Source organism: Ruditapes philippinarum, unplaced genomic scaffold (assembly GCF_026571515.1).
Source record: "Ruditapes philippinarum isolate M1 unplaced genomic scaffold, ASM2657151v2 ctg6762_1_1_1_1, whole genome shotgun sequence".
Classification (NCBI taxonomy): domain Eukaryota; kingdom Metazoa; phylum Mollusca; class Bivalvia; order Venerida; family Veneridae; genus Ruditapes; species Ruditapes philippinarum.
The window spans coordinates 101,011-127,994 of record NW_026859800.1 but is presented as its reverse complement, the minus strand read 5'-3'; the positions used below and the strand labels follow the sequence as shown (position 1 = coordinate 127,994).

The window sequence follows — 26,984 nt, the reverse complement described above, 5'->3', positions numbered from 1 at the left end:
AGTATGGTAAGTTTCAAAGCCATACTTGTAATACTTCTGAAATAAAGTGGGGTGGTACGAAAAACTTAACCAAGGTGTGACGCCAACGCTAACGCTAACGCCGACGCCGACGCCGGGGCGAGTAGGATAGCTCCCCTTTTCATAGAAAAGTCGAGCTAAAAATAGTAAAGTGATCTTATTTTCCTGGTGAATAACTGGTGGCTCAATAAAGTTCTATACATATTATGATATTTCAAATATTGGAAAGTTATCTCTAGTTCTTGGTGAAAGACTGGTGACTAGTTTTCTCCTCAATGTCATTTCTTTTTCTAATTAGATTAAGTCATGGTACTATATTCATGAGGCTTTCGACATCACATCTAAGAACTCATTATCCAACATTGCAAAGGGCAGGCAAGTCTCCTGGTATTCCAATTTCTTTTAAGTTTTATAAAACACAAATATTTCTATTTCTTTAGTGTTTCCGACATGAAGACACATCTACATGTATCTTTCCTTATCACTCCTGCTTTTACTGTTCTATCATATAAGCGCCTCTGTTTCCTGAAATATTTGTTTAGAAAAAGTTAATTGCAAAGTTAAAAGTCCACTTGTAAACCCTTGCCGAGCTCGAACTTACAGCAGTGAAAGGCTTAAAGGTTTAAAGTCAAGAAACTAAACCAATCAGTCACAGACACCCCAAGTATTTTTCTATTTGCTAAGCAGCAATTTTTTCAAAATTATTTAAATTCATAAATGTGAGTGATTCTGATAAGCTATAGACAGCTAAGTGATGATAAAATGATCATATATGTCAGATATGTCGGAGTGCTAACACTGCTTACTGTGAATATTCAATATTTTAATGTGAATTGTCCTGAGGTAAAAAGGAAAAGAAAGCTGAATTCCTAAATACATGTTACATGTCACAATTGTTCTTGCTATTAATTTTGTTCCTAATCTCTTGTATAAAATATTTAAATACACTGTAATTCTTTTTTATAAATTTGGCTTTTTGTGACAATAGTCTATCCAGTGACCGAAGCTCACTGACTTAAAATAAACTTTCCTGTGTCAGCCTTTAAACAAGTCAAGAAAAAAAAGCTATTTGAATATAATAATTAAGAAATATCATATACAAATACTTCTAAATAATCATGTACCTCTTCCTTAAAAGCCCATGCTATTGAAAGAAACATTTTTTCCATTTGTTCACTTCAAGGTTAGTCAGATTGACAGTCTCACATTTTAGCCTTGATCTCTCGTGATTTCATTGTCATTGACCCTAAAGCATCCTTAAAATCGATATCCTGCTGTTCACATTCATAAATCTGACATGTAGGCCGAACTTCTGAAACATAAAATATAATTATTATTAGATATACATATAGTATCCCAATAATTATGTTAGTTGATATCAAATCAATAATTTAAGCAGTGTTCGAAATTAGCAGTAGTCCGAGAGCCCGTTTACTAAATTTCTCCTCGGGCTATCAACTTTTCACAGTAACAAGCCCGACCAGGCTACTGTATTATCAGAGGCAATATAAACAACTGTTTTGAACAAATGAATCGTGCTAGTGAAATGTCTTTTGGACAAGTGAATATTCCAATCTAGTAGTCCGACCAGCCTAGGCAATTCAAATCCTAATTTCTTACACTGTTTAAGAAACAATTTGTTCAAAATTGACCAAGCATAAAGATTTTTCTAGTATACTATACTGTAGTAATTATAGTGTATATACAGTATGTATTAAATGTCTTTACTATCTACTATACTGTCCTGAAATTTCAAGAAAACAACTATCTTTAAAATCCATTTTCTCAGAAGTTGCAAAACCAAGTGAATGAAATTGCTCTGGGTTTGTATTATTCTGTACAACTTCTGATCACAAAAGCTTCAAGGACATTTATGAGTGAGTCAGGTCCTATCCTGAAAGATTGTTGTTCAAGTTTGAAGACAATCCATTCAAAAATAACAAAGTTATAGCCACTAATAGCAAAAATCAAGAAAATTTAGACATTTACCTTGAATGTTAATATGGTGGTCAAGTTAATTTAGTTTAGTCTGGTCTATTTGAAGGTTATTGTGGCCAAGTATGAAGACAATACACCAAGATCTGAAAAAGTTATGAACAAGGTTAAAGTTTGATGACAGCAATGGGAAAAGCCGTCATGACTAACAATATATTTAATAATTTTGGCCCTAATGCAAACTGAAAATTCTAGCCTATAAACACTGTTGAGACTAGCTGTTCAGCATTTTTTCAATAATAAATAAATGCAAAGATAAAGTCGGTAACTTGCAAGTCTTCTAACATTTTTACAAAGAATGAACATATATATATTTTTTTCCTAATAATTCTACAATTGATGTTCAGTCATTTATATTTATAACAAGATATCGGAAAGATTATAGATATATCAGAAATGAATTGGCCCGTGGACTTTAATGTCAATCATAGAGCTCTTATGCAAAATGTAATGGTAAGCAAACATCCAGCATGAAATTTTCAAGTAGCCACAAGTTAAATAAAATTATTAAAAATACTACTTTGTCATGATTCAATTACTGCTGGAAATTGACCCACATGTTTTATTACAAATTTATTACATCAATATTGTCCATAGAAATAATAAATTAATTTTCAGTCTCTTTCTCTTTGCGCTTTCACACAGATTTGAATTATTCAAGTCCATGATTTTCAGAAGGAAAAAATCTTCTGATCATCAAACACTAAAAATTACTATACCAACTGCAAATTGCAGTCTGTGCAAAAGGCTGTCTGTCCTCGGACCTCGCCAAATAAAAATCAAGAGGGCCAAGATAAATTTTGATACAGTTATCGAATATCAATTGTACACAACAGTTAAATATAATATATTATAAACTTATTTCTATGTTAATAGATAGTCTATATACAATAGAAATGAAAAAGCAAATCCTACACAACAGTCAACACTGTAAATTCGAATCAGGGTCAGCTCGGCCCTTAAACGTACTTGGCCCTCGAGTCAGCTCGGCCCTATTCCAACTCAGCACGGGTCAACTCGGCCCATAATTATATATTACTGGTAATGATTACTTTTCTTACTTTTGATATGTTTTCATCATAACTTTCATGGTTTAACATTTTCACACTAACAGACATCTACTCAAGGATATTGAAAAGTTTTATTGATGAAAGTACCAATTTGTATGTGAATTTGTATCTAGAGAAAGAAAGAATTTACAATTTAAACGCATTTTATGCTACTCCAGATTTTTTGTAAAAATATCGTTAAAAAGGCATTTGTCATATTAAAAAACAAACAGTATTAAATACAATAAAATTCATTGTCACAAAAATTCAATCTAAAAACTGTACTGTATTTATTGATCAATATTTAACATATATTGTCTTGATATCTCTTCTTAAGATAATTATTTATCTTAAAGATAATTTCAAACAATATGTTATTAACTAAACAATCTATATCCTAATATATGGTTTTAATAGAGGACCGAGTTGACCTGTCCCGAGTTGGTATAGGGCCGAGTTTACCTGTAAATTCAATAATGTAAACAATCCTTGACCTAATTTCGTTTGTCTAACAAATTAACATCTGCAAACACAAAACGATTTTGAACAAAGAAATAAAAGCATTTCCACAAACCTTTGCGATGTTATTCATCAGCAAATCTAAGTCTTGGATGGAGAAATCTGAAAAACACGAACGTTATTCTGTCGATGGTCTGAACAATGGCGGGTGTGCCCTACTTATTAGTTAAAAACCAGGTTTTACCAAATTGCATCCGTTTAATTCCAGAATACTTTTGAAAGACTTGTATTGTAATCTTGTTTTTTATTATTTATATATAATAATTTTTTTGTTTCAAACGTTTTGATTCTATGATAGTTTGCGAACCATTTTTGCGAAAATAGTACGCCTTTTTAAGGCCACATATTGTATCCATTGTTTCCTCTTGAGTTATCGACGTAAAAAAATCAGCGGTGGCATAAAATGCTATTCAATAAATTGCTAAATATATACAATAAATACTTTCATTTCCCTTCGGCTGACTTATATGTGAACTTTTTCAGCATCTCTGCTACAAAATTACACCTTATTTATATTCAATTTATTGTACATAGGTACATGGACACAAACTTTTCTTTGGCCTAATGCGTAATAATACTGATGTTTTTTTTTCGTACACGTTTAAGATTATGTTCCATTGATGTAAGCTAACATTGAATATCATCATTTCAAGTTTTTTTGAACATCAGCTTTTTCTTCAAGTCATCCACGTTTGAAAGTTTACATATAGTTCTGCTGCACTACTTTCTTGGTCGCATTAACTACTTATTTTCTATTGAGCTTAAACAGAATTCAATTAGGTGTTGTTCGTTCTTTTTCAATATAGGCAGACCGATACTATAGAAAGGAAATTTTTTTTTGAAAAAATTTCCTTCCAATCAAGGTATTAAATAGACGCAAAACCTGTGCGCTGAATTATAGTAGAATCAATAGGGATTTAAATGGCCTTGATTATTAAGTGAAGATCTTTCACCAAATAAATCACCAAAAAAAGAATTTGTATCAATTATTAAGCTTAAAATATTTTTTCTCAAATTTTCCATTTATTTTAATGTTGAATGTAAACCTTTCATTAACTCCATTGTTTTTAGCTAACTGCATTATTTTCCCGTTTTTTATTTACACATTTTATAGAAATATGATAGTCTTGGCATAGACAAAGGAATAAAATTTTGGGTAATCTTAATAAGACATTCCAGTAAAAAATGTGCCTGATAATATGTTGAAAGAGCCATTTATTTAGCTAAATGTGACATATAAGAAACTTGACTAGGTGTAGATGCGGCTTTAAGTAGGCAGTACTAAAATATCAACTATTTAAGTAGTCGCACATAAAGAGCGGATCGAGCTTCAGAATAATGTAATATTTTCACAGGGGGTATAGAGGGGATTGTGGGGTATCGATCTCCCCGAGGGTTAAAAATAACGTTTTAAATTCCCATTAAGCTTTTATTTGTTTTTCTTAAAAGCTTTTTTATTTTTACGTTCTTCTATATTATCCAAAAAATACACACTATTTTTTTCATCTGTTGCTTTTTTGGCAATGATGAGTACAGTTATAGTGTATTCGTATTTTATATGGAAGTCAAATACTACATTGTTTTGACTACTTTTAATGACAAATAATTTCACATTTATCGCTACTTTATTCAGGTAACAAGCATCTTACATTTCTCTGATACCATCATTTTAACATTACAAAATTCATGTTTGCTCTTTCTAAAGAAGTATGTAAAATTTCCTATAAAAAAAACCTCTGGCGAACGGTTGTTACGGAGCTTACAAAAATCCTTAAGTTTGTTGATTAGCTTAATAATGTATTTGTAGAAATCACTATTTATAGTCCGATCGAAAAACTTGATGTTTCACCAGAACATTGCAAAAGAGTATATTTATATATCTTTGGAAAAAAATATTAACTGCATTTTATTTCATTCCCAGCATATTTAAAATGGGGCTCACTATGGCATTAAAAGTTATCAAGTAAAAGACTGACAGAACGGGATATTTTTTGCAGCATCTTTTAATTTTAGGAATACACAATTTCTGTACTAGAGTATTTTGAAAGGTGGCATAAAAGTGACATTTGCATTTTTTATGGATTCTTTTTTTGTTTGTCGTACATATTTTTTGTTGTCTTTTTGTTTGTCATACATATTTTTTTTATTTTGAATACATACTTTTTTTAGTTTTGCATAAATATTCTTTATCAATTTGCATACAAATTTTATTTTAGTTTTTTGGACATATTTTTTTTACGTACATATTTTTTAATGACGCCATTTGCAAAGTTGAGGTTTGGATAATTACGCCATTTGTAAAACACCATTTTCAAACACTTCGCCATCTGTAAATTACAGTACCCCATTTGCGAATGCCATTTGCACGTTTTATTATATAATATAAACTATAAAATATATATTTGACACAAGGTGTCTTAAAATCCTTCATGGGATTTAGGAGATAAGGAGCGGACATGAAACCCAAGTCTTAATCCTTTGACCTGTAGGTGTGACCCCGACCTTGAGCCGGCACACCTGACATATAAGTTCTGCACATTATCAGGATGTGCTAAAGAATTGACCTAAGTTTGATAAAAATCCTTCCAAGCTTTAAGCATTTTTTCTAAATCATTGGAATACAAGGACCTATTTAGATCTTTTATTGTGCATAATTGTAATACACCAATCATTTGTAACCACCTCCCTTGCCCCGAGGTTGTGCGGGTTAAAAAAGAATCGTGTTTTGATGTTTGCGCTGTTCCGGGACATAAGGCAGGAATGTTATTATCTATTCTCAGGGGGTGGGGTTGAGTGGTGCATATTCATGGAATAATAACTGATCACCAATCAGCAGCCCTTTCCAAACAGACACTAATATAATAGTATATAATAATAAAAAAAACAATAATTATATAAAATACATATAATTTAAAAAATGGGCCGAAAAGGGTCGGCCGAAACCAGACTTGCCCGGTCGAAAACGACTGGACCGATTCCAAAAATAGGCCGATATGTGACCAAACCACTGCGCTAGTTTTATACTCAACTATGGGCAGTTATGAGATGTGAAGGCTGTTTTGATTGGCTAAGATATATACGGAAAACAAAAATAAAATATGTACAAAAATACTAAAATAAAGTATGAATGCAAAACTAAAAAAAATATGTATGCAAAACTGAAAAAATATGTATGCAAAACTAAAATAAAATATGTATGCAAAACTAAAAACAAAAAAAAATGCAAATGTCACTTTTATGCCACCGTAATTTTGTTATATGAATAAAATTTTTAGATATTTCAAATGTTAAAATTAATGAAACTTTTATCACTTAAGCATCATAAAGTATTGACCGCCATCATGATCTCCACCTCAAATATTTCAATGTCGCAGATCGAAAATAAGTCAGTACTCAGTATTTAAGCAAAACTCAGATGACACCTTTAGACCTCTGGAACCCAAAGTGCGTTGCTATGTAGCATATTAACGCACTTTGGGGTCAATTTCTCGATGCTGACCCCAAAGTACGTTTGACCCCAAAGTGCGGTGCGAAGTTTAACGCACTTTGGGGTCGGACCCCAAAGTGCGTTTGACCCCAAAGTGCGGTGTTACATAGCATTATTGTGTCAGAATTTGATTTATTCAGCAAATGAGCAGATATGTTATGTTCTGGGTAAATAAGCTCAACCATCTAAAAATGAGAAAACAAACACGAAAACACGAAAATACTACTAAGTGAACACGTTGTCGTACATGTCATTTCGCTCCGCGGAGCACCAGGCAAACACACGAAATTATCAGTGGTTACTTGATCGTGTTTCCGTATTTTTCAGAGCAAAAATACCACATGGCATAAATTAGCCCCATAGGTATTGCTTTTGAAGAACTGCTTATGAAGATCCCCATAAACAGCAGGGGAACATAGGTCTGTCATAGATTTTAACTGGACTATGTTTCTAATTTCAATAATAGTCGAGTTCACTGCACTGCTCGAGGACTGAAAATTTGAAGACATCGTGATGAAACAAGACCTTTAACAGACAAATGGCCCCGAATATGAACAAGTCAAAGCAAAACTGTAAAAATATTCTCAGTGTGCCCAATTATTTTAAAAGCATCCATGAATGAATGGCTCAGATATGACCAGACATCAAAATACTGTTTTGGAATCCAAATATAACCATTATTTTTTCGATCAACCTCGTGATTGCTCGTAATGTGCCACAAAATAATGTTTTGCTATTTCAAAATACAGAATTGCAAGTTATTCAAAAATAAATGACAGGATTTTCTTTAAAGTTAAGTGCAACCTTGACGTTTCATTCAGCATGCAGCACATCAAATAAATGTAACGGACATTTATGCATTTAATTCTCCATTTGTTCTGTCCCGGTTATAACGAGATCCGGTTATAACGAGGAATCATCAAGTCCCGGCGATCTCGTTGTATCCGGAGTGCACTGTATTTATATATATCTATCAATGAATTATTTACTAGACACGACTATCTATTCACAATCATATCAAGACTTGGGCTGTACAAGTGTAACCTTTAACTTTAACGCTGGAGACCGGGCTCTTGTGTGCGACACTTCGCCATAATGTCCAACAACACATTTATGAGGAGTTATCCTGGACAGACATACTTAATGACTGGACACGACTAAGTACGTTTTTTTATGAAAACAATTCATACAAGGACCGTTGATGCACTACCTATAGCAAGAGACCCGATTCCGACTATTGCGCTCGACACAATCATGGTCATGATGTCCAAGACACTAGTTAACGCAAAGTTACTGTAACATTCCATAAAGGAATTAATGAACTGTGCACTGGACACAACCATCAATACACTTTTATGAAAAATTCATATAATGACTTTCAACTTACAAATGAGACCTTATATCTAGAGATCCTACTCTTGCGTGCGACACACGGTCACCAAATGTCAAGTTACTTTAAAATACATCAAGGAATGTAAGAATTGTGTACTCGGCATTACAATGATTAAGTGTGACCTTCACCTTCAAGCTAGAGGCCTGATTATTGCATGGATCACATAAATGCAGTTTTTTCCCCTCATTCATCCGGGAGTGACATAATTGTTGACCAGACACGAACATCATTGCACTTTCATTGCATATTCTTTATCTTATCATATGACTCAACGGTCAAGTGTGGCCTAAACCTTTGAGCTAGAATTCTGCATAGCTAATGTCAAATCCATCTCAGATTGACAGAATTGATGACTGCACAAGAACATCAATGCACTTTATGAAATACTTCTTTTACTCCAAGCCCGTTTTGTGGGAGGCGGGGAATAATTAAACAATTTGACAATTTTGTATACATTTGACCAATTTTTCTTTTGGTAGAAACTTTTTTTTTTTTTAGAAATAAGACAACAATTTTGTAGAAATATGACAATTTATTCAAGATTCTTTCACAATTTTAATGAGCTTACAGAAGATTCATTCTAAGACATTCTATATTCACGTTATTAACAATCAACAGTCTATACAATATGGAGACAGATTACCGTATCACTTAACCTGCTGGAAATTGTGTAATAAGTTTGTCTGCTTTGAAATTGAAAACAACCTTTGCAAAGTTTAAAGGGGTTTCCATATTGTTCAAAATACAAAACCTGATTTACCAATAGTATAAATCTTGGTCACATTGCACGACTTTGCAAGCTGGCCTGACTATATACTGGTGATAATCAGTTCCAACAGGTAAACTTCTAACAATCTTCAAAATTGAATCATTCAGTCCTAAATAATTATTACCAAATAAAAAATATACATTATGCTTGATATAACATTAACATTCTGTGTATCATAATTAAAATTTAGGCCATTTTTTGTATCAAACTTGAGAAGAAAAAAAAACAACAAAAAAACAAAAAAATCATTTTTACTCTTCTATGAACTATATATTATTTATTTACAGAAATTACCATAAGACACTAAATAAATGAATATTAAGCATTAAAAGTTAACATGTACTTAAAATCATTAATCATTTTGTCTTGTTCTATTATCTGTAATTTCTATAATTTGTTTAAATCAAATTTCTATTGGTAACATAACCTGTGTTTTAAGCCAAAACATCAGTTAGTTGGAACTTCTTGTTTTGAAACCTCAAAAATCATAGTTCAATTTAATATTATGCACTGATATAATAATATCATGTTAACTGGATTCCCATAATGAAGACAAATGTGGGTTTTGTTGCTACAAATCTTGACTTCCCTCCTGTTTTTATTATGTCAGCAATAATGAGGTTGAGTTTTTGTTTAATCAGGGTTCGTACAGTCTTAAAAAGTGCTTAAATTTCAGTCCCTTTCTTAAAAAGTGCTTAAAAATGATAAAAAGTGCTTAAAAGTCCTTGAATTTGATTATTCTCTTGAAAAGTGCTTAAAAAGTGCTTAAAAAGTCCTTGAATTTTGATACTGGATGTCTGTACAAACCCTGTTAATATTATTTTGCTGTCACCATCAGATTCACACAATATTACAACATTCCTTGTCTAAATGCAAATATAAAACATGAATAATTATCATATAACAAAAATTATTTCTACAACCTACAATTCTACTGACCTTAATTCATATATCTATAATATGCTCCTTTTTTCTTTTCTTTTATTCCTAAACAGATGGCATTATGGGTAACTTGGTTACATATAAACGACAGTTCTGACATATATGACTCACATAAACACACACCTTAGACACATATGCATTTATGCAAGCTTAAAAAAACCTGAATATTTCCATTCTAGGATTTCTACAGAATTTACAATTTTTTCTCATGAAAATTAAACACTTTACTTTTTATGCAGTAAACCATGTAAAGTCTATAATGTAAGTTATAACACAAAACCATTACTGTGTTTAGCTATTCTACATTGATAGTGAAATAAATGCTTTGTAAGGGTGTAAAGAAATAGAAATAGAATAGATTATGTAACATAAAGTACTCAAAACAAAACTGGTAATTAAATAAAAAATATATTGCACAAAAAAGGATTCATACGAGTTGCTTCACAAGCATACCTCAGAGCAACAGTATAAATAAATACTGCAATAATTTGTTCATGACTATGACATAATAATGTATATCATTCACTTTTACTATAAACTAAGGTACTATGTAAGATGGTGTAAAAGTAATAAAAGTGGTAATGTATAAACTACAAACATTGTATATTTGTTGTTGTTAAGGCACCAAGCATTCAAACACCAGCCAGCTCTATTTCTAGACCATTTACCAATCACATTCCCGGAACTGACTTGTTTTGTTTGTCTTTCTGAATTTTTACTCCCATTTTAACGCTTTTGTTCATATTTCAGCTGTTGATCCACCAAACCAGCTTCCATGGATACCTAACCGGCAATTACAAATTACTCCAAAAATGACTGACTTCTACCTTGTAATTTCATAATGTTCATATGATTTGATTGAGAACTTTTTTTAATATCAAAATAATAATATTGAGCGGTCAGACAGGCCATGTTTTTATATGTAATAGGACATTTGTGCACAGGAAACTTTCTTTGACAAACAACATAAAAGTTAGGGTAAGGGCAAAAAAATCACAGGTAGTGAATATGTTAGGAGTAACAACATAAAATCTTAAAAACAACATAAACAATATATGTTTAACACTAAATAAACAAGTCTAGAATAACATATTTAAAAAAAACAGTAAGTGTCTAATACTTTAACAATAAACTGTTAATCATAGAACAATATCACCTTCCTGGAGTATAAACAATTATATATTTCCTATGATGATATCCTAGGTCAAAGGTTATAAAAAATCACCTTGTCTCAAACTCAGATCTCAGGTATTTGATTGGTCAGAAACAAGCATAGAATATGTACTGTCCAATGAAAATCCTGAGATTCGAGACTGATCTTAGAGAAAAGTTTTATAACCTCCAGGCCTACTGTAGTCTAAAACTAAAAACTATATAAAGTTAAACTTGATGTTTATACAAAGTTTATAATGCTACTGTGAAGTGGTATGTTTTTCATGTCACCTTATGTTATTTCTTATTACTCAAATCACACTTTGTTTAATCTGTAATGAATTATAAAATTAAACACAACTGTATATAAATTAGAATTGCACAAGTTGCTATAGCAACTAAATGTTGCAGCAAACATTACAAGAAGCATAAGTGTGTTAAAATACACATGATAATATAGAGGCAAGAAATCAAGGATAAATATAAGTGGTACAAAAATTATAACAACATATAAATCAATAAATAAATGGTGTTAAAGTATGGACATGGTATCTATGGTAACACAAAGGTTTCAAGGTCATGTTCTGAAATACACTTGAAATATATCATTATACATTTGAGCCGTGTCACGACAAAACCAACATAATGGGTTTGCGACCAGCATAGATCCAGACCAGCCTGCGCATTGGCGCAGTCTGATCCGGATCCATGCTGTTCGCTTTCAAACTATATAACAAGTAGAGAAACTGATAGCGAACAGCATGGATCTTGATCAGACTGCGCGGATGCGCAGGCTGGTCTGGATCCATGCTGGTCGCATACCCATTATGTTGGTTTTGTCATGAAGCGGCTCATTTGTATTGATACTTATTTTGCATATGTGTTTTCCACTCACACACTCTAATAAACTATGACTGTGTCATCAACATGTGATCTTATATAAACAAATCTTATGTGTAACCTTGAAATAACCTTGAAATAAAAGTCATTTCTTTCAACTTTCTGCTTCTACATGACTATCACAACATACAAAAACCTGCTTCACTAGCAGCTATGCTAGAAAATAAATAAGACATCAATTAATATATACAGTCCAATCAAGTATGAAAAATGTCTGTTGCCATGGCAGCTTTTATTCACAAACACATTGATGCTTTTGATTAGAGCTTATATCAACTATAAGCCAAAATATGTGCAGTGAGAGTTCCCTCCCTTACTTCAAGCGAGTTATCCAGGCATTCTATTATGAATCAAACAGAATGCCTGATAAAGGCATTATGTTATAAGTTCTAAGCCTGGGGGGAATACAATCTGCCTATTCTAATAAAGCTTTTAATATTTTTTTATATTCCTCTGTTTACATTTGTTCACTTAACTGTGAAATCATAAATTTTCTTGGGGGACTTTTATGGATTTCATAATTAACTTCAATCAAGGCAATGTATTCATACCAAACAAAAAACATCTTCCATTCATAGACCTTTCCCCTTAATCTGAAATCCACAAATTTGTGTCCCAACAAAAATGCCGTTTTGGCCGAAACCACGAAATCAAACGCCAACAAAATTATTTGATTTCACAGTATTTCTTACTTTTCTCAACTGCTGTCATCTTATTATGGTCTCCAAACTGCTATAATTCAAGTAGAAAAAAGCAGTAATGTTATAAAGACCAGTATAATTGTTGCAGTAATTGCTCATAGCAAAGTTTAATACTCCTAAGAGGATTAACTATATAGCAATATAAGTCTGTGAAAACCAGACAGCATATGAAGTGTTCTGGATTATATAAACCTCAACAACTATACACTACAATTATAATGCATATTCCTTCTTTTTTTCTTGCTCCAGAAACAGAAATGAATCAAGATAATCTCTATACACTACAATTATAATGCATATACCTTCTTTTTTTCTTGCTCCAGAAACAGAAATGAATTAAAATAATCTATATAAATTAAACTGCTATAAACAGCAAAAAAAAGCAAATATAAAAAAAGAAGCTTAAATATAAAACTATTTTTGGAATTCTAGCCTACATAAGAGACACGTAAAATATACTTAATATAATCTCTAAACTTAGAATAGTCTTTACAATAAATTTGTTCAAAATAACCTTTAATCTCTAGATATATTTTTTTCATAATATAACAGTATCATGTTGGCCAGGTTGTTGAGATGATCTAGTTAATGACCCCTCCCTCGAGGGCCCCTGTGATGTATGACGTGACTGACGCGATACTGAACTTTCCCTCGACTGTTCCCCTCGTCCACGTGACCTTGACCTTTTACGGCTCCTTCTGAATAACTTTTTAAGACTTCCCCCAAGAGATCTAGACTTTTTCAGGCTTGGTGTATTCTCCTCGTTCTGCTTAACTCTGTGTAGGTCAATGTCATCTGAAACATACATTACACAGTTTAAGATATCAGTCTACGTACAATTAATTACCAGTTTATCAAAATAAAATATTTTTTTTTTTGCACATCAAAATAAAATATTTTTTTTTGCGCATCAAGTCATCATACTCTTGAATCTTCATATAATATGGATCAATAGTTATATATAAAACAACGTAATTACAAAAGAAGTAACAGATTATATACATGTAATTCATACCAGTGGTTTTAAGTTTAAAAAAATATGATAGTTTTCTAGATTATATAAAAATATTTCATCAATTGGAATCAAATACAATGTCTTTGTAGGTAATCTTTTATCTGAATTTGAAAAACACTCTCAACTAACTACCAATAAAAATCAAATCACTAATATCATGCAATGAACAACTAAATCCATAACCAATCTCTAACTAGAATTTAACAATGAATGGGGCATGTTTAACACTTCAGTTCCAGACTGGAACAACTGCCAGAAACAGAAAAATATAGCATTATGAAAATGTTAAGGAACAAGACAGACACTGTCATAAAATAGTCAAATACCATCAAACTTGCTGTAAAATTTATGGTTGAAGTATGAAATAAACTCATTAAATGAGCCGCGTCACGACAAAACCAACATAATGCGTTTGTGACCAGCATGGATCCAGACCAGCCTGCCCATCTGTGCAGTCTGATCAGGATCCATGCTGTTCGCTTACAAACCCTATAACAAGTAGAGAAACTGATAGCCAACAGCATGGATCCTGATCAGATGGCGCGGATGCGCAGGCTGGTCTGGATCCATGCTGGTCGCAAACCTATTATGTTGGTTTTGTCGTGACGTGGCTCAAATGAGATTGTTATAAATGACATATAGTTAATGGTGATAAAACATATCACAGCTCTAGTCACATTTAAAACATCTGTAGGGGGTGCAGTGGCCTAGTGGTCAAGGTGTCTGCCTCTCAACCCAGGGATCATGGGTTCAAGCCCTTCAGGTCACAATCATGTTTCCTCATTTGACACTTAGCACTGGTTAGTTCCAGGAAACAGAATGGAAAATATAAGTTGCAAAAACATGTTTCATAATCAAGACAAAATAAATATGTTTAGACTGTAACATCTGTTACACTAATAGATGCTCCCTGTTGTCTCTTTGACAAAGCTTTAAACCTGATCATATAATGATAAAGGTAAGGACAACCTATTCTCAGCACCAGTGACCTTGACCTTGCCAAAATCAACCAGAAAACCCACCTAAGAATAAAGGTCCATAAAAATGTAACAACATACATAAGATCAAAGATATCAGTGCAATAGCGAAGGTGATTTTGGAAACTAATTGTGACAGGAAAGAAATGAAGCACAAGCTAGCTACTATATTATCCATCAAAGCATTTCAGAGAGCATAATAAAAGAAATAATATGGTATTATATTAGATTGCATCCCTGACCATTTATGCAGGAACTATTTATATCTATTTCACACCTAATAAAACATAACCAATGAATTTTCAGCATTTGCACCACATGATATTCCAATAGAAATCATTATTGGATGCAATCTATCATATTAGCCTCATTTTCATTCCTGGTGTCTAAAAATATATATCAAATGCATATCATACTCCATCTAGCATCTTTTTCATTTTCTGAGTACTTAAAATCCATATCAAATCCTTATTGTATAGGTAAAAATGATCTGTCAAAATGTCAATGGTGGTGTGAAATAAAGAGGTCATTATACATTGTTTGAGAATAATACTGATTCTATTGGACTCATACACAGCTACAAAATCTATATCAGACTTGGCTCAGTGTCTCGCCCAATATAGTTTTGACAGCTGTGTACTCATCCAATAGAATTCAGTATTGTACTTGACAATGTATTATAACCTTATAATATACACCGATCCAAAAAAATGATAAGATTATAATGCAAGCATGATATGATAGGAAATTTATTTACAACACTGTTTACAACAAATAATTATAAAAGAAAAGTTTGAAGAGCTGCAGTGTTGATATTTAGGTCTTATAAATTGAAAAACAGTTTCTTTCATTAGATATCATTAAAAGATTTTCTCATTTTGAAAGACTTTGGAAATTAAATTCAATCAAAATTAAAAATTATATTTTTGTTGAGATCAAAATGTACATTTGGAAATAGTTTGAAAATATGTAAACATATCTTTACAGCTGATCATGTGTAGTATTAAAAATATTTATCCCGTCAAATTTGTGTGATAATTATAAATACCAGCAATTCTCCAAAGATGACATTCTACAAGATATTAAAAAAAAATGTTTGTTGCTTTAATTATCACAATACTGTTTTATCAGCTTGTCTAGTTATGTACAGTTTGTAATTAATATATCAGTTTCACATGAGATGACAATGAAAATGATGTAAATCCCTCAAATCTCAACATTTGAGCCGCGCCATGACAAAACCAACATAGTGCGTTTGTTACCAGCATGAATCAAGACCAGCCTGCGCATCCACACAGGCTGATCAGGATCCATGCTGTTCGTTTACAAACACTTCTACAAGTAGAGAAACTGATAGCGAACAGCATTGATCATGATCAGACTGCGCCGATGCCCATGCTGGTCTGGATCCATTCTGGTCACAACCGCACTTTGTTAGTTTTGTCATGGCGTGGCTCAATTTTGTACAATAGTTATATGAAACATTCCATGTCCCATACCTCCAATACTTGCATCTGAGGAATTTCCGTCACGTAATGATAAACTCCTCCTCTCTTATGATAGCATAAAAATAGATTTTATATGTACTTACATATACAATAAATATTATATGTATTCATATGAAAGAAAAACTGTGATGTTTCGTCTGTGAAAATTGATGGTGTAAAGAAAATAAAAGCAGATAATGTTAAGCAGGATAACACAAATTTGAACTGATTAAAAGACTTCAGTTTGTTAATTTGTGTAGTTTTTACGCTATTTTTTCTGGTCATATTTCAGTGGAATTTCCACCTAACCAGCCGTCTTGTATAACTGACCAGTCATTATCAATTTCTCAGCAAGTGACTGACTACTAATCCAATTTCTTGTCTGCACTTAAATATTTCATAGAAATCTATGATTCAAAAATACAAATTATTAAAAATAAAAGAAACACAGATCTAAAAAATACTGCCAGAATCTGTTTGCCTGATGTTACATTAATTTAACTTCCTGTTTATTAATCAAAACCAGACAATAGAATTCTTCAAACTTATGCCTACTGTATAGTTAAAACATGCCAAAATTGTTCACAGTAAAAAATAATATGATCCTACCTCTAACAGATGCAACTGAAGTTTGAATTGTGGTAAGTGACAAATCACTATCTATTGAACAACTGTCTATTGTGAGCATTAAAATAAACAATAAATAAAAATATCAAAACACAAACAAAAAACATAAATAAACAGAGATAAAAATAACATTTAATTCAAAAATGAATGTGTAAATGAACAAAATAAAGTTCTATGTGTAAATGAATGAAAATTATTTCTATGTTTAATCAAATTATTTAAAAATGTTTTAGCTCTATAAAATATATGTGTAATTTGGCCCAAAATAAAGTAAATACAAATCATTTTAACAACAAAAACAAATTGAACTTCAAATTTCAATTAAGCAAAAATTGTAGTTTCTTTTCCTCATAGACATGGAATGATGGGAGGCTAACAAAGAAGGAAGAGGATATAAGCACATCTGCTGCTAAGGTTACGGATAAAGAAGATGAAAATGGTAACAGATTACAAAGAAAATGTAGATTAAGTCTTTGTATAAATAAAACTGGAAACCACATACTGGCATATAGATATAGCTAGATAAAGTCTTGGACAACATAAAGTATAACATTCAGCATTCATGAACACAGATCAATAATGAATGTCTGTCGAACTTTTATTTTAAAACATGTCACTCATTATTTGTGATATCAATTTAAGGGGCGGATATCTCAAAAATAAATGAATAAATAGTATTGTCACCTACAATATTTCTTTCATAAATTAGTTTCAATTATAATTTACTTTAAGCTGGAAAAGTTAAAGAAAATTCTGTGCACTAGTTTAAATTTTTCCTTCTTTGCATATTTTTTTTTTTCAATTTCTAAATGACTCAAATATTTGTGTAATAAAATATTACAAGAGTCTAATTAATTCAAGCGAGGGTTCTAATTGCATTCTTAAAATCTTCAAGGGCACCATCAAGTAACGTTCTGTTTAACCACTCTTATTGGCCATTACTTTATGGTCTGTATGGCGTGGTACAAAAAATTAGAGTTAATGTTACATATTTGCCATGAACTACATGTAAGCCACGTTTTCATGCATTTTGTACCAAAATGTTTAAATGGAACATTTTAATTAAGTTCATAAACTTAATTTCAATATGTTAAGGGAAACACCCTTTACATTGACTTCAAATGAATTTGTCAGGAAAATATATATATGTACAGCATTTTTATCACATTATGAAAGATGAAAGACAGATCTATACGAGATATAATGTCACATTATAAAACTAGAAATTCATGCATAGAATTACAATACAGTCACAGCAATATTGCATGTCCAACAAGTTATGAACCTTTCCCAGCACATGTTATTTAACAGACTCTTTTCCTACTTTGAATTTGAAATTGTAAAATTACTCTCATTATTTCAATGCCTTTATCAGTCTTACAAGACTACCAAGATAGGCATTTTATGCAATGCCCTGTCCGGTTGTGATACAGTTGACATATATCTGCATTACTGGCCCTTACAGATTTAATGACCATCATTATTGAGATTTAGTACTACACATTGAACCATTAACAGAATTATGAAATAATCACCACACTTTCAGACTAATCAACTATATAAATTTAGTTTAAAAAGAAAAAATATATCTCTAAGTAGTATTCAATTTCATGAAACCATAGAAACCTTCACATGAGGTTACCATCATGAACTATGATAATAAAATAATCAATTTTCATGTTAGTTTATTTTCTAAATTAGTGATTGATAACATAACAGCAATATATCTACTGTAACAATGTAGAATTACAATAAAAACATAAGCCAAGTCAATAGTACAGCCCAATATATCACACTTTATAACACAAAACTTGATAACTTCCACAGTCAAAACTGTTTCTTTAAATATACATTTGAACAGACGTCAAATCGATTTATAATTTTGTTATTTAAGACAAGACAAATAATTACAGACATAACTATTTTGTCTGGTATGTAATTTCAATTTGATTTCTGATTATACATGTATACATAAAAACACAATGTACATTTGTATATTAATCCAGGGATTTTTTTCCTCATCTAAGGGAAGGTACTCTTACCAAATAAATTGGTAAAGTTCCGAAACATGTTTTTTTTTCACAACAGTTTGGTTAATCCTCCCCATACCCCACTAACTTTGATAAATAAGTTCATAATAATAAAAGGAATTATAACAAATTGCTCATAGTGCATTATAGGTTTCCCAAATTCACTTGAAAAAAGTAGAAAAAAATGAAATTTTTACATGTTTGACATAAAAATGTGTAATTTTATCAGTGCCAAAAAGATGGAGAAAAAATCCCTGTCTGCAGAATGCATTGATAACATAATGAGGTATGTGAATATAGAGAATCAGTTTTGACAAGGTTCTACAACTATGTAAGACCTTTCGAGTGGGGTCCAGGTGGCTGTAAATAATTAGACCCCTCTCTTAGAGAGCTTGATGCCCTATCTGCACTCAGAGATCGCTTCTTCGAGCGGGAAAATCTCTTCTTGATACGTGCCGCAAAAGATTTCCTTTCTAGAAATCCAGTAAATACCTCTAAGTTTTTATAAACATTTCAACTCTATGGAATACCTGTGTTTTAATTCTTATTTAACACTAAAAAACAAATTCTTCCATGTACCTAAAAATCAACAACTATTTATGCATCTGTAAGAACATTGTAATACAGAAAATCAGACAATTTTTTTTGTGATCTCTTCAACTGACATATAAGATACAGTATTTCATTTCACAATTCAGTTATTACCCTTCTAAATTATTAGCTAATTAATTCTAAATCATATGAAAATAACTGCAAGAGAAACAACCTTAAAACATCTTGTAGAAGAAAGCTTGCTTATATTTCAATCCAGTATAAAGTTAGAGCAACAAGGCAGACTAGTATAGCATCAATGCTTAAATTATACAATAAGCTTCATCTTTCAAAGGACATCTATACTTTCTACTAATTATTGTAAGCAGTTAGCTACATGTAACATGCCCTCTAATTATGACTTAGTAAGACAGCTTATCAAGAACTTGGTCCAACACATATTACTAAGATTCACTAGTTTTGTACAAAGTCCTTAATAAAAAGTGTCTTATATGAAAAGCAATTATTTTTAGCATGCTGAGGCCAGGTATTGTCTTTATTCCCTAAATTTTACAATACCATCTGTTCAATCTTTAACTGTTCATATCTGGTATATCTTAAAATGTATACATATACACATTTGCCTAGCATTGCTTCTAGAGCTTTTGTTGACAATAAAACTAACAATATAGAGCAGCCATCAGCTTAGAGTCTGTACAGACTGCAAGCAGAAAATGTACAACAGCTAGTGTACAGTAGCACTAGTCTGCGTGTACAGCAACACTAGCTAGAGTACAGCAGACATGAATCAAGCAGCACTTGCATGATCTACAGCAGCAGCTAGAGTACAGCAACACAAGTTAGTGTACAGCAGAAAATGTACAACAGCTAGTGTATGGTAGCACTAGCCTGTGTACAGCAGCTAGTGTACACTAACATAGAAATTGTACAGCAGCTAGTGTAAAGCAGTTAAGTGTACACTTACACAGCAAGTGTATAACAACTAGTGCATTAGCCTATGTACAACAGCTAGTGTACATTTACACAGCAAGTGTACAGCAGCTAGTGTCTACTAACACAGCAAGTGTATAACAGCTAGTGTATGGTAGCATTAGCCTATGTACAACAGCTAGTGTACATTTACACAGCAATTGAGTACTGCAGGTATATAGCAGCTAATGAATCACAGCTAGTGTACATGCAGGTTGTGTACAACAATACTAGATGGTGTTTATCAGTTACTAAATGTTACCTACCTTTAGTTTGTGGAGGATGAGATATTTCTGGTGATTCGGTTATTATATTTGGTGCTGATAATCTACTAGATTCTTCATCAGTAGGGAACTTTCTATAGTCTGTAAGAATACATAGATATTGTATTAAACATAACCTCTTACTATTAAATTCCATTCACACAGAGGCTCGCATAATATGATTTTATTTAACTTGTTCAATAAACTTAGTATTAAACCTACACTCATTCAATATCCTCTATTTACTATTCAAATTCCATTCACACAGTTACCGTATATATATTTTTTATAACTTGGATATCAGATAAAATTGAATGATAAAATAGCTTCTATATTCTATGACTTTATACTATATGTCATCTATGCCGTATCCCTATGTCTTCAGATATAATATTCATTTCATTAAAAAAATTGGAAAAAGAAAAAAAATTTTAAAAAACTTTTCTTGTCTTTAACTCTTGCACTTGGATGGAAACAATAAATTTTACAATTTTTTATGAACAATTAAACATGTGTATCAGGAGAGTTAAAAAGATAAATTCATAAATACATTAAAACTACACAGAATGCCCATTTTCACTATTATTCAAACAATGATTTAGCAATTTGTTCATTCCTATATACCACCAGTCTTACAAGAGATTTATGTTACAGAACCATGGTTTCCTAGCAGTGAAAATATCAATTAAAATATAAAAACAGGAAATTTGTTTGTACCATTCATAACATTTGTAGTACCACATATACATGTAACCAATTTTTTTGAAAAAATAAATACAAAGGTATGGCATTTAGCTTAAAAAAGAAAGAGAAACACATGTGTTTCATGTCTGTAAAATATATTTGGTACACATGTTAACCAGGCACCCTGGTTTTCTATTGGATTGAGTGGATTTCTGCAGACTTTAATCTTTTACACAAGTAAGTTGATTGAGAATAAATTAAAGGTAAAAATGTTAGGCAAGATATAAACCATTTTATCTTGAGAGATTGATGAAGACAGACTTGATGTTAAACAAATGTAAACTTTTGAAATGTTTCCACTAAAATAGCATTTTTTTTATTCATTAACAAAATAAAGGTGCCAAACTGTGAGGCAATGTGTGGCAGCAATGTGGAATTAGTGTAATTGTTCAGAGGTGCACACTATAGTGTAATAAAAATAAATAAATGATAGCACTCAATAGGATACATTTTTAAATATCATCTTAATAAATTAATTAAGCAATGATTTTGCATATCAGTTCTAAGCAAATTTGTTTAAGAGTTAAAAGAGGAATGTACAAAGTATAAGGTTGTTATATTATTCTGTAGTCATGTTAAACATTGTTTTTTGCATGCAATCAGTAAATTTCTCCAGGATTGAAGATTTATTTCATTATGTTTGGTTTGAAGAATACACCGATAATTTTATCAAGTTAAACTAATACATAGTTAGGTTATAATGAGCTGTGTCACGACAAAACCAACATAATGTGTTTGCGACCAGCATAGATACAGACCAGCCTGCGCATCCGTGCAGTCTGATCAGGATCCATGCTGTTCGCTTACAAACCCTATTACAAGTAGAGAAACTGATAGCAAACAGCATGGATCCTGATCAGACTGCGCGGAAATCCAGGCAAAACTTTTAAAAAATAATTTAAGGACCATAACTCTGACAAAAAACATTGACCTGAAATATGCTGATGATATGCATAATTAAACTTGGTACTGACCATTTATTTGAAGATTGGATGAAATTGCACTGGTAGTTTTTGAGAAGTAGTCAGGATAAGTTTTATGACAGACAAAAATGGAGAAGTAGAGCCTTTATAGCAGGTGACACAGCAGGTGACACAAAAATGAAGAAAATGCGGGCACACAAAAGACAATACTGATCCTGAACAACTGTGTTTCTTTAAGTGAATTTGCACAATCATTTTCATTTTTCAATCATATGATAAAATTGGGAAAAGTTTGCAGGAAAAGTGACATAGACAGAAAGTGGACACATCAAACAAGAGCAAACAAAGATAAAGCATGTAAGTTATTCTTCATCTCAGCCAATTAAACCCACATCAATAGGTAAAATAAACAGATAAAATGTCTACATGTATGAAATATTTCATAATCTCATTTCTTTTACTGTGCTACTTTGCAATGATGCCAGGCAATTATTTTTTTATTGATAACATTAAGATAATAAAATATATGAATTCTTAATATTAAAGAAGTAAAACTTATCATAAATGAAGAGAATTAACAGATAAAGCACTCTGTATATTTTTAAGAGGCAATATTTATAAATTTATATGTACATGTAGGTGAATCAAAAGTAAGCTTCCTTTAAATTCACACAATTTTCTGTTAAAATGTAATAAAACCGATTCAAGATGTTCAGTAAGCCAAGAAATTAGCTGGAAAGCCATGTGAAAATAGAATGAAAGTGTGAAGTAATTAAAAGATATAATTATACCTTTATCTTTGGTACAATGACCTCCTTTGTAAGCATTAAAAAAAATAAACAGCTAAACTTATCAATATTCAATATCTTGTTATTGAAATGTATTAACAAAAACAGATGATTAAAAATTTTCATAATAAGTCCATGCTTGAATACATAACACACTGCAAATTGTGATGGGATAAAAAAACAATTTACTTTATCAAAGAAAATAAAACGAGGTTTCAGATAATGTCATGCTGAAACTATTAATATTCTTCATTTCATTCAGAAAATTGTGAGATCAACAAATTGAGAGATCAACAAATTAAGAGATCAACAAATTAAGAGATCAATTAATGACCTGTATTTTTATTTTTTTTAAATCATATAAAGCAAATGAATATACAACACTATTAAGTTATTTGGTTATCCGTAAGATTAAACTTAAGTTCAATTTAACTACAAATGCCTTTAAAATGCTACTAATATTCAATTTAAATCTTTAAAATTTGTAAAATTGAATAATGTAAAGCTAGTTCATTTCTTCAATTTTTTTCTATAATGAAGTAAACAGGAACTATGACTTAACATTGTGAACATTTATTGAAACATTTTCACCACTCTTTGGTCTAATTTCAATATATCAAAAATATTGGACCAAGGTTACTTACCCTTTTTACACCCGTAATTATTAATGTGGAGGTTTTGGCGGGAGTTTTCTTTCCCGATTTTGAGCGTTCAGATTGTGGCGGTCGTTCTGACAGGGCACGTATAGCAGTTTCAGCGACAGACTCTACACCATTAATGTGAACTACTTCTGTAAACAAGCAAAACAAACACACACTCTAATATGCATCCAAATAATACCATGCTTCGTATCGTTGTAAAAATAAATATGAACATATATTAGTTAAACTAAAAAAAAAAATATGCAAATTTCTAACAGGTGCTGTCAATCAAAATATTTTCCCTACTTCCTGCAGCAAAAAGAAAAACAAGTGGGTATAATTTTTACATGCAAACACCGTTTTTCTTTAAAGAATTTAAAGGAAAAATAAATTTGCCACTTCAAGAAAAATATTTAATTCAGTGATATTAATAAATTTTATGAATTCAATTAATTGTGATTCAGGATAACTTCTACTTCTTGTGATTTAAAGTCAGTTTATGGCTTTTTCTGATATTTTTATGATGCCCTTATGCATGACCTCAATTATGACCTTGAAAAATATATTGACCTTGACCTTTCTGTGACTGGAAATAGACCCAACTTAATCTTTGTCATATATATAACCTCACATATTTCTTTGAAATCCAAATACAAATTGCATAAAAAATTTGGACAATTTATACAGTAACTAGGAAAAAGACATTCTTTAAAGTAACTATAATTAAATTATAACTGAAAAAAAAAGAGAAAAACTTTTATATGACCAAAGAATGATTACCTAGGCATAACTATCAATGAAATTATTAAAGTTTAGTCAGGAAAAAAAAAACCCAACTTATATATAGGTAATACTAATATATAACAACCATAAATTCCAAGGCTAATCAGTATGTCTATATGAATAAAAGAATTATACACACTCAGGTAAATAACCTCTGGCAGTCATTGGTAATAAAGCTGTAAACATCATAACATTCTTTGCAGACAATAGCTTTATAACATAATTGGTGAACTGCCGACATATCTTTTCCCCCATCAGCTTAATCTATCTAGCTTCACTTCTACTATATTTTTTCTGTCTAATATATTTTTATTCATATTAACATTTCCCATGTACATTATTCCTAAAGTCTGTTGGTTATTCAGTCTGGACATATTTTGAAATGTTCCCCCTAAAAACATGAATGGTCCGGTACAGATAGAAAGGAGGACAAGTCCAATTAAGATATTTAGCAGGGTAAAAGTTAAATGAAACCAACTAGCTTAAAGCTATTTTACAATTTTTCAATTATACTGATTGAAGAAGCCATCATTTGCCCCTTCAATGCAATATGCTACTATATAAGGCTCGAACAACCACCTAGATAAATCAACCACCTTCTGTAAGCTAGTTTCCATATAATTTGTTTTCTAAAGTTGGTTTATCATTTATAATATCATTGTGTGTGTGTTTTATTAATCTTGATTCATACAAATCAAATCTTGTTTTAACAAGACTATTGTTCCCATAGGACACATGTCCTCACATTTCAATGATTTGTCAGTCTTTGTCAGATGGAATACAGCAATACCCTAATAGAAGTGTGGTTATAAAAATCTTCCATTAACTTACGATCCTACAAACTGCATTCAGCCATTTTTCATAAACAGTTTTTTTAATGTGTTGCAGGACATATTTTGTTATTTTTTTTATTATTCATATCTTATAATATAACTGATAAAGAATTTCTTGACACACATTAACAATTCTAAATTAGTTTCTCAATGAAACCTTTTGTCCCTAACTTTTCAATTACATGAATTTTAATTACTCTATACACATGAATAGTAAAATAACACCAACCCCTTTCATACCTTTCATACCCACTATTACAAATTATAAATATTTTGGTAATACATCATGAGTAACATGTATTATTTTAATATTATACAGATAAGTGTAACAATACTAATCAAGTGTGACAATCAATATAATGTCTTGTGAACCATGCTTAAATAAGGCAGGGGTCAGTCAATGAGATGCATAATTAATCATGCGTCTTGTGCTAACAGAATACTCACTGGTGATGGGCGATAAAATGCTGAAAATGTGACAACATAATATAATCTAAATAAAAGTATAGACTTTGTTTATTCTTAGGGTGTTTTTAGTTCTTGTTGCTTTTTTTGTTAAAAAAAAAAAAGATCCGAATAAAAGTTTCATTTTCAAAAAATTGAGCAAAAATTTGTCTCTTTTATAATTTCTTAATTTTACTAAAGTCTGGTTATTATGTAGGTTTAAAATTCAAACAAATCTCTCTTGAAGCTGATTGGCTTATTTGCAGATCAGATTTGAAATTGACCAATGGTAGTGCTTCATTTATAAGACTGGCTTTAATACAATTTGTTACACTGTCTGAACTATAACTTTTAAATGGAACAATAGCTTAGTGGTTAAACTGTCTGCATGTCAATCCTGGGATTGTGGTCAGAGCTCTACTAGGGTCATGACATGGGGATGCAGTGTTGGTAGTTTCACTCCAGTAAGCCATATTGAGTTTACCAGAGTGCAGTTCAGGCACCGCATCATTCCTGGGCATGCTGTTAAGCAGTTTACCAGTACTAGTTGCTTTCACTTTCGCAAGGAAGTGATAACTTCCGTACATCAAAGAGCAGAGGTACAGTGCGAATGAAAGGATTTCATGATCAATCACAATGAAAGTGACATGCACTTCCAAGAATTTCATCCAGGTTGCCTGATTCACAGTCCAAGCTCTACCTATTGACCAAGATGTCTACTCAAAAGTAGTATAAGCTACCAACTTTATTTGCAATCTTATATACATGACTGTATATTTAATAGTGTTTAAGCTAAACGTTGAAGACCATTTTATCCTAACCTTCAAGAAAATTTGTTCTGAGAAAAGTGTATGTGAAAATAGCTGCACCATTTTAAATTGATGCATTGCCTACCTGAAGTTCCCATTTCTGGGTTAGAGGAATTATAATCAAATGTTCTTTTTTCTATGTAGCTTGGGGAACCTGAAAATAGAAAAGTAATC

At 31.4% G+C, this 26,984-nt stretch overlaps 1 protein-coding gene and 1 long non-coding RNA gene across 2 annotated transcripts in view; both read right to left on the bottom strand.

Moving 5' to 3' along the window:
• Positions 1–439: 439 nt before the first annotated feature.
• On the bottom strand, positions 440–2,107 carry LOC132757954 (uncharacterized). The gene is made up of 3 exons (XR_009629520.1): positions 2,008–2,107; positions 1,143–1,330; positions 440–543 (listed from the first exon to the last, which is right to left on the bottom strand). It is a non-coding gene; the product is annotated as an uncharacterized LOC132757954 (long non-coding RNA).
• A 7,934-nt stretch (positions 2,108–10,041) lies between these two features.
• The window catches only part of LOC132757953 (uncharacterized), an 82,372-nt gene continuing 65,429 nt past the window's right edge, over positions 10,042–26,984 (bottom strand). Inside the window, exons 11-18 of the mRNA XM_060749453.1 lie at positions 26,896–26,964; positions 23,945–24,090; positions 23,304–23,355; positions 20,849–20,947; positions 19,400–19,534; positions 17,014–17,097; positions 16,417–16,470; positions 10,042–13,720 (exon numbers count right to left, since the gene is read on the bottom strand). Coding sequence (XP_060605436.1) covers positions 13,464–13,720; positions 16,417–16,470; positions 17,014–17,097; positions 19,400–19,534; positions 20,849–20,947; positions 23,304–23,355; positions 23,945–24,090; positions 26,896–26,964 — 896 coding nt within the window. The 3' untranslated portion in view covers positions 10,042–13,463. The remainder of the gene's footprint in view (positions 13,721–16,416; positions 16,471–17,013; positions 17,098–19,399; positions 19,535–20,848; positions 20,948–23,303; positions 23,356–23,944; positions 24,091–26,895; positions 26,965–26,984) is intronic.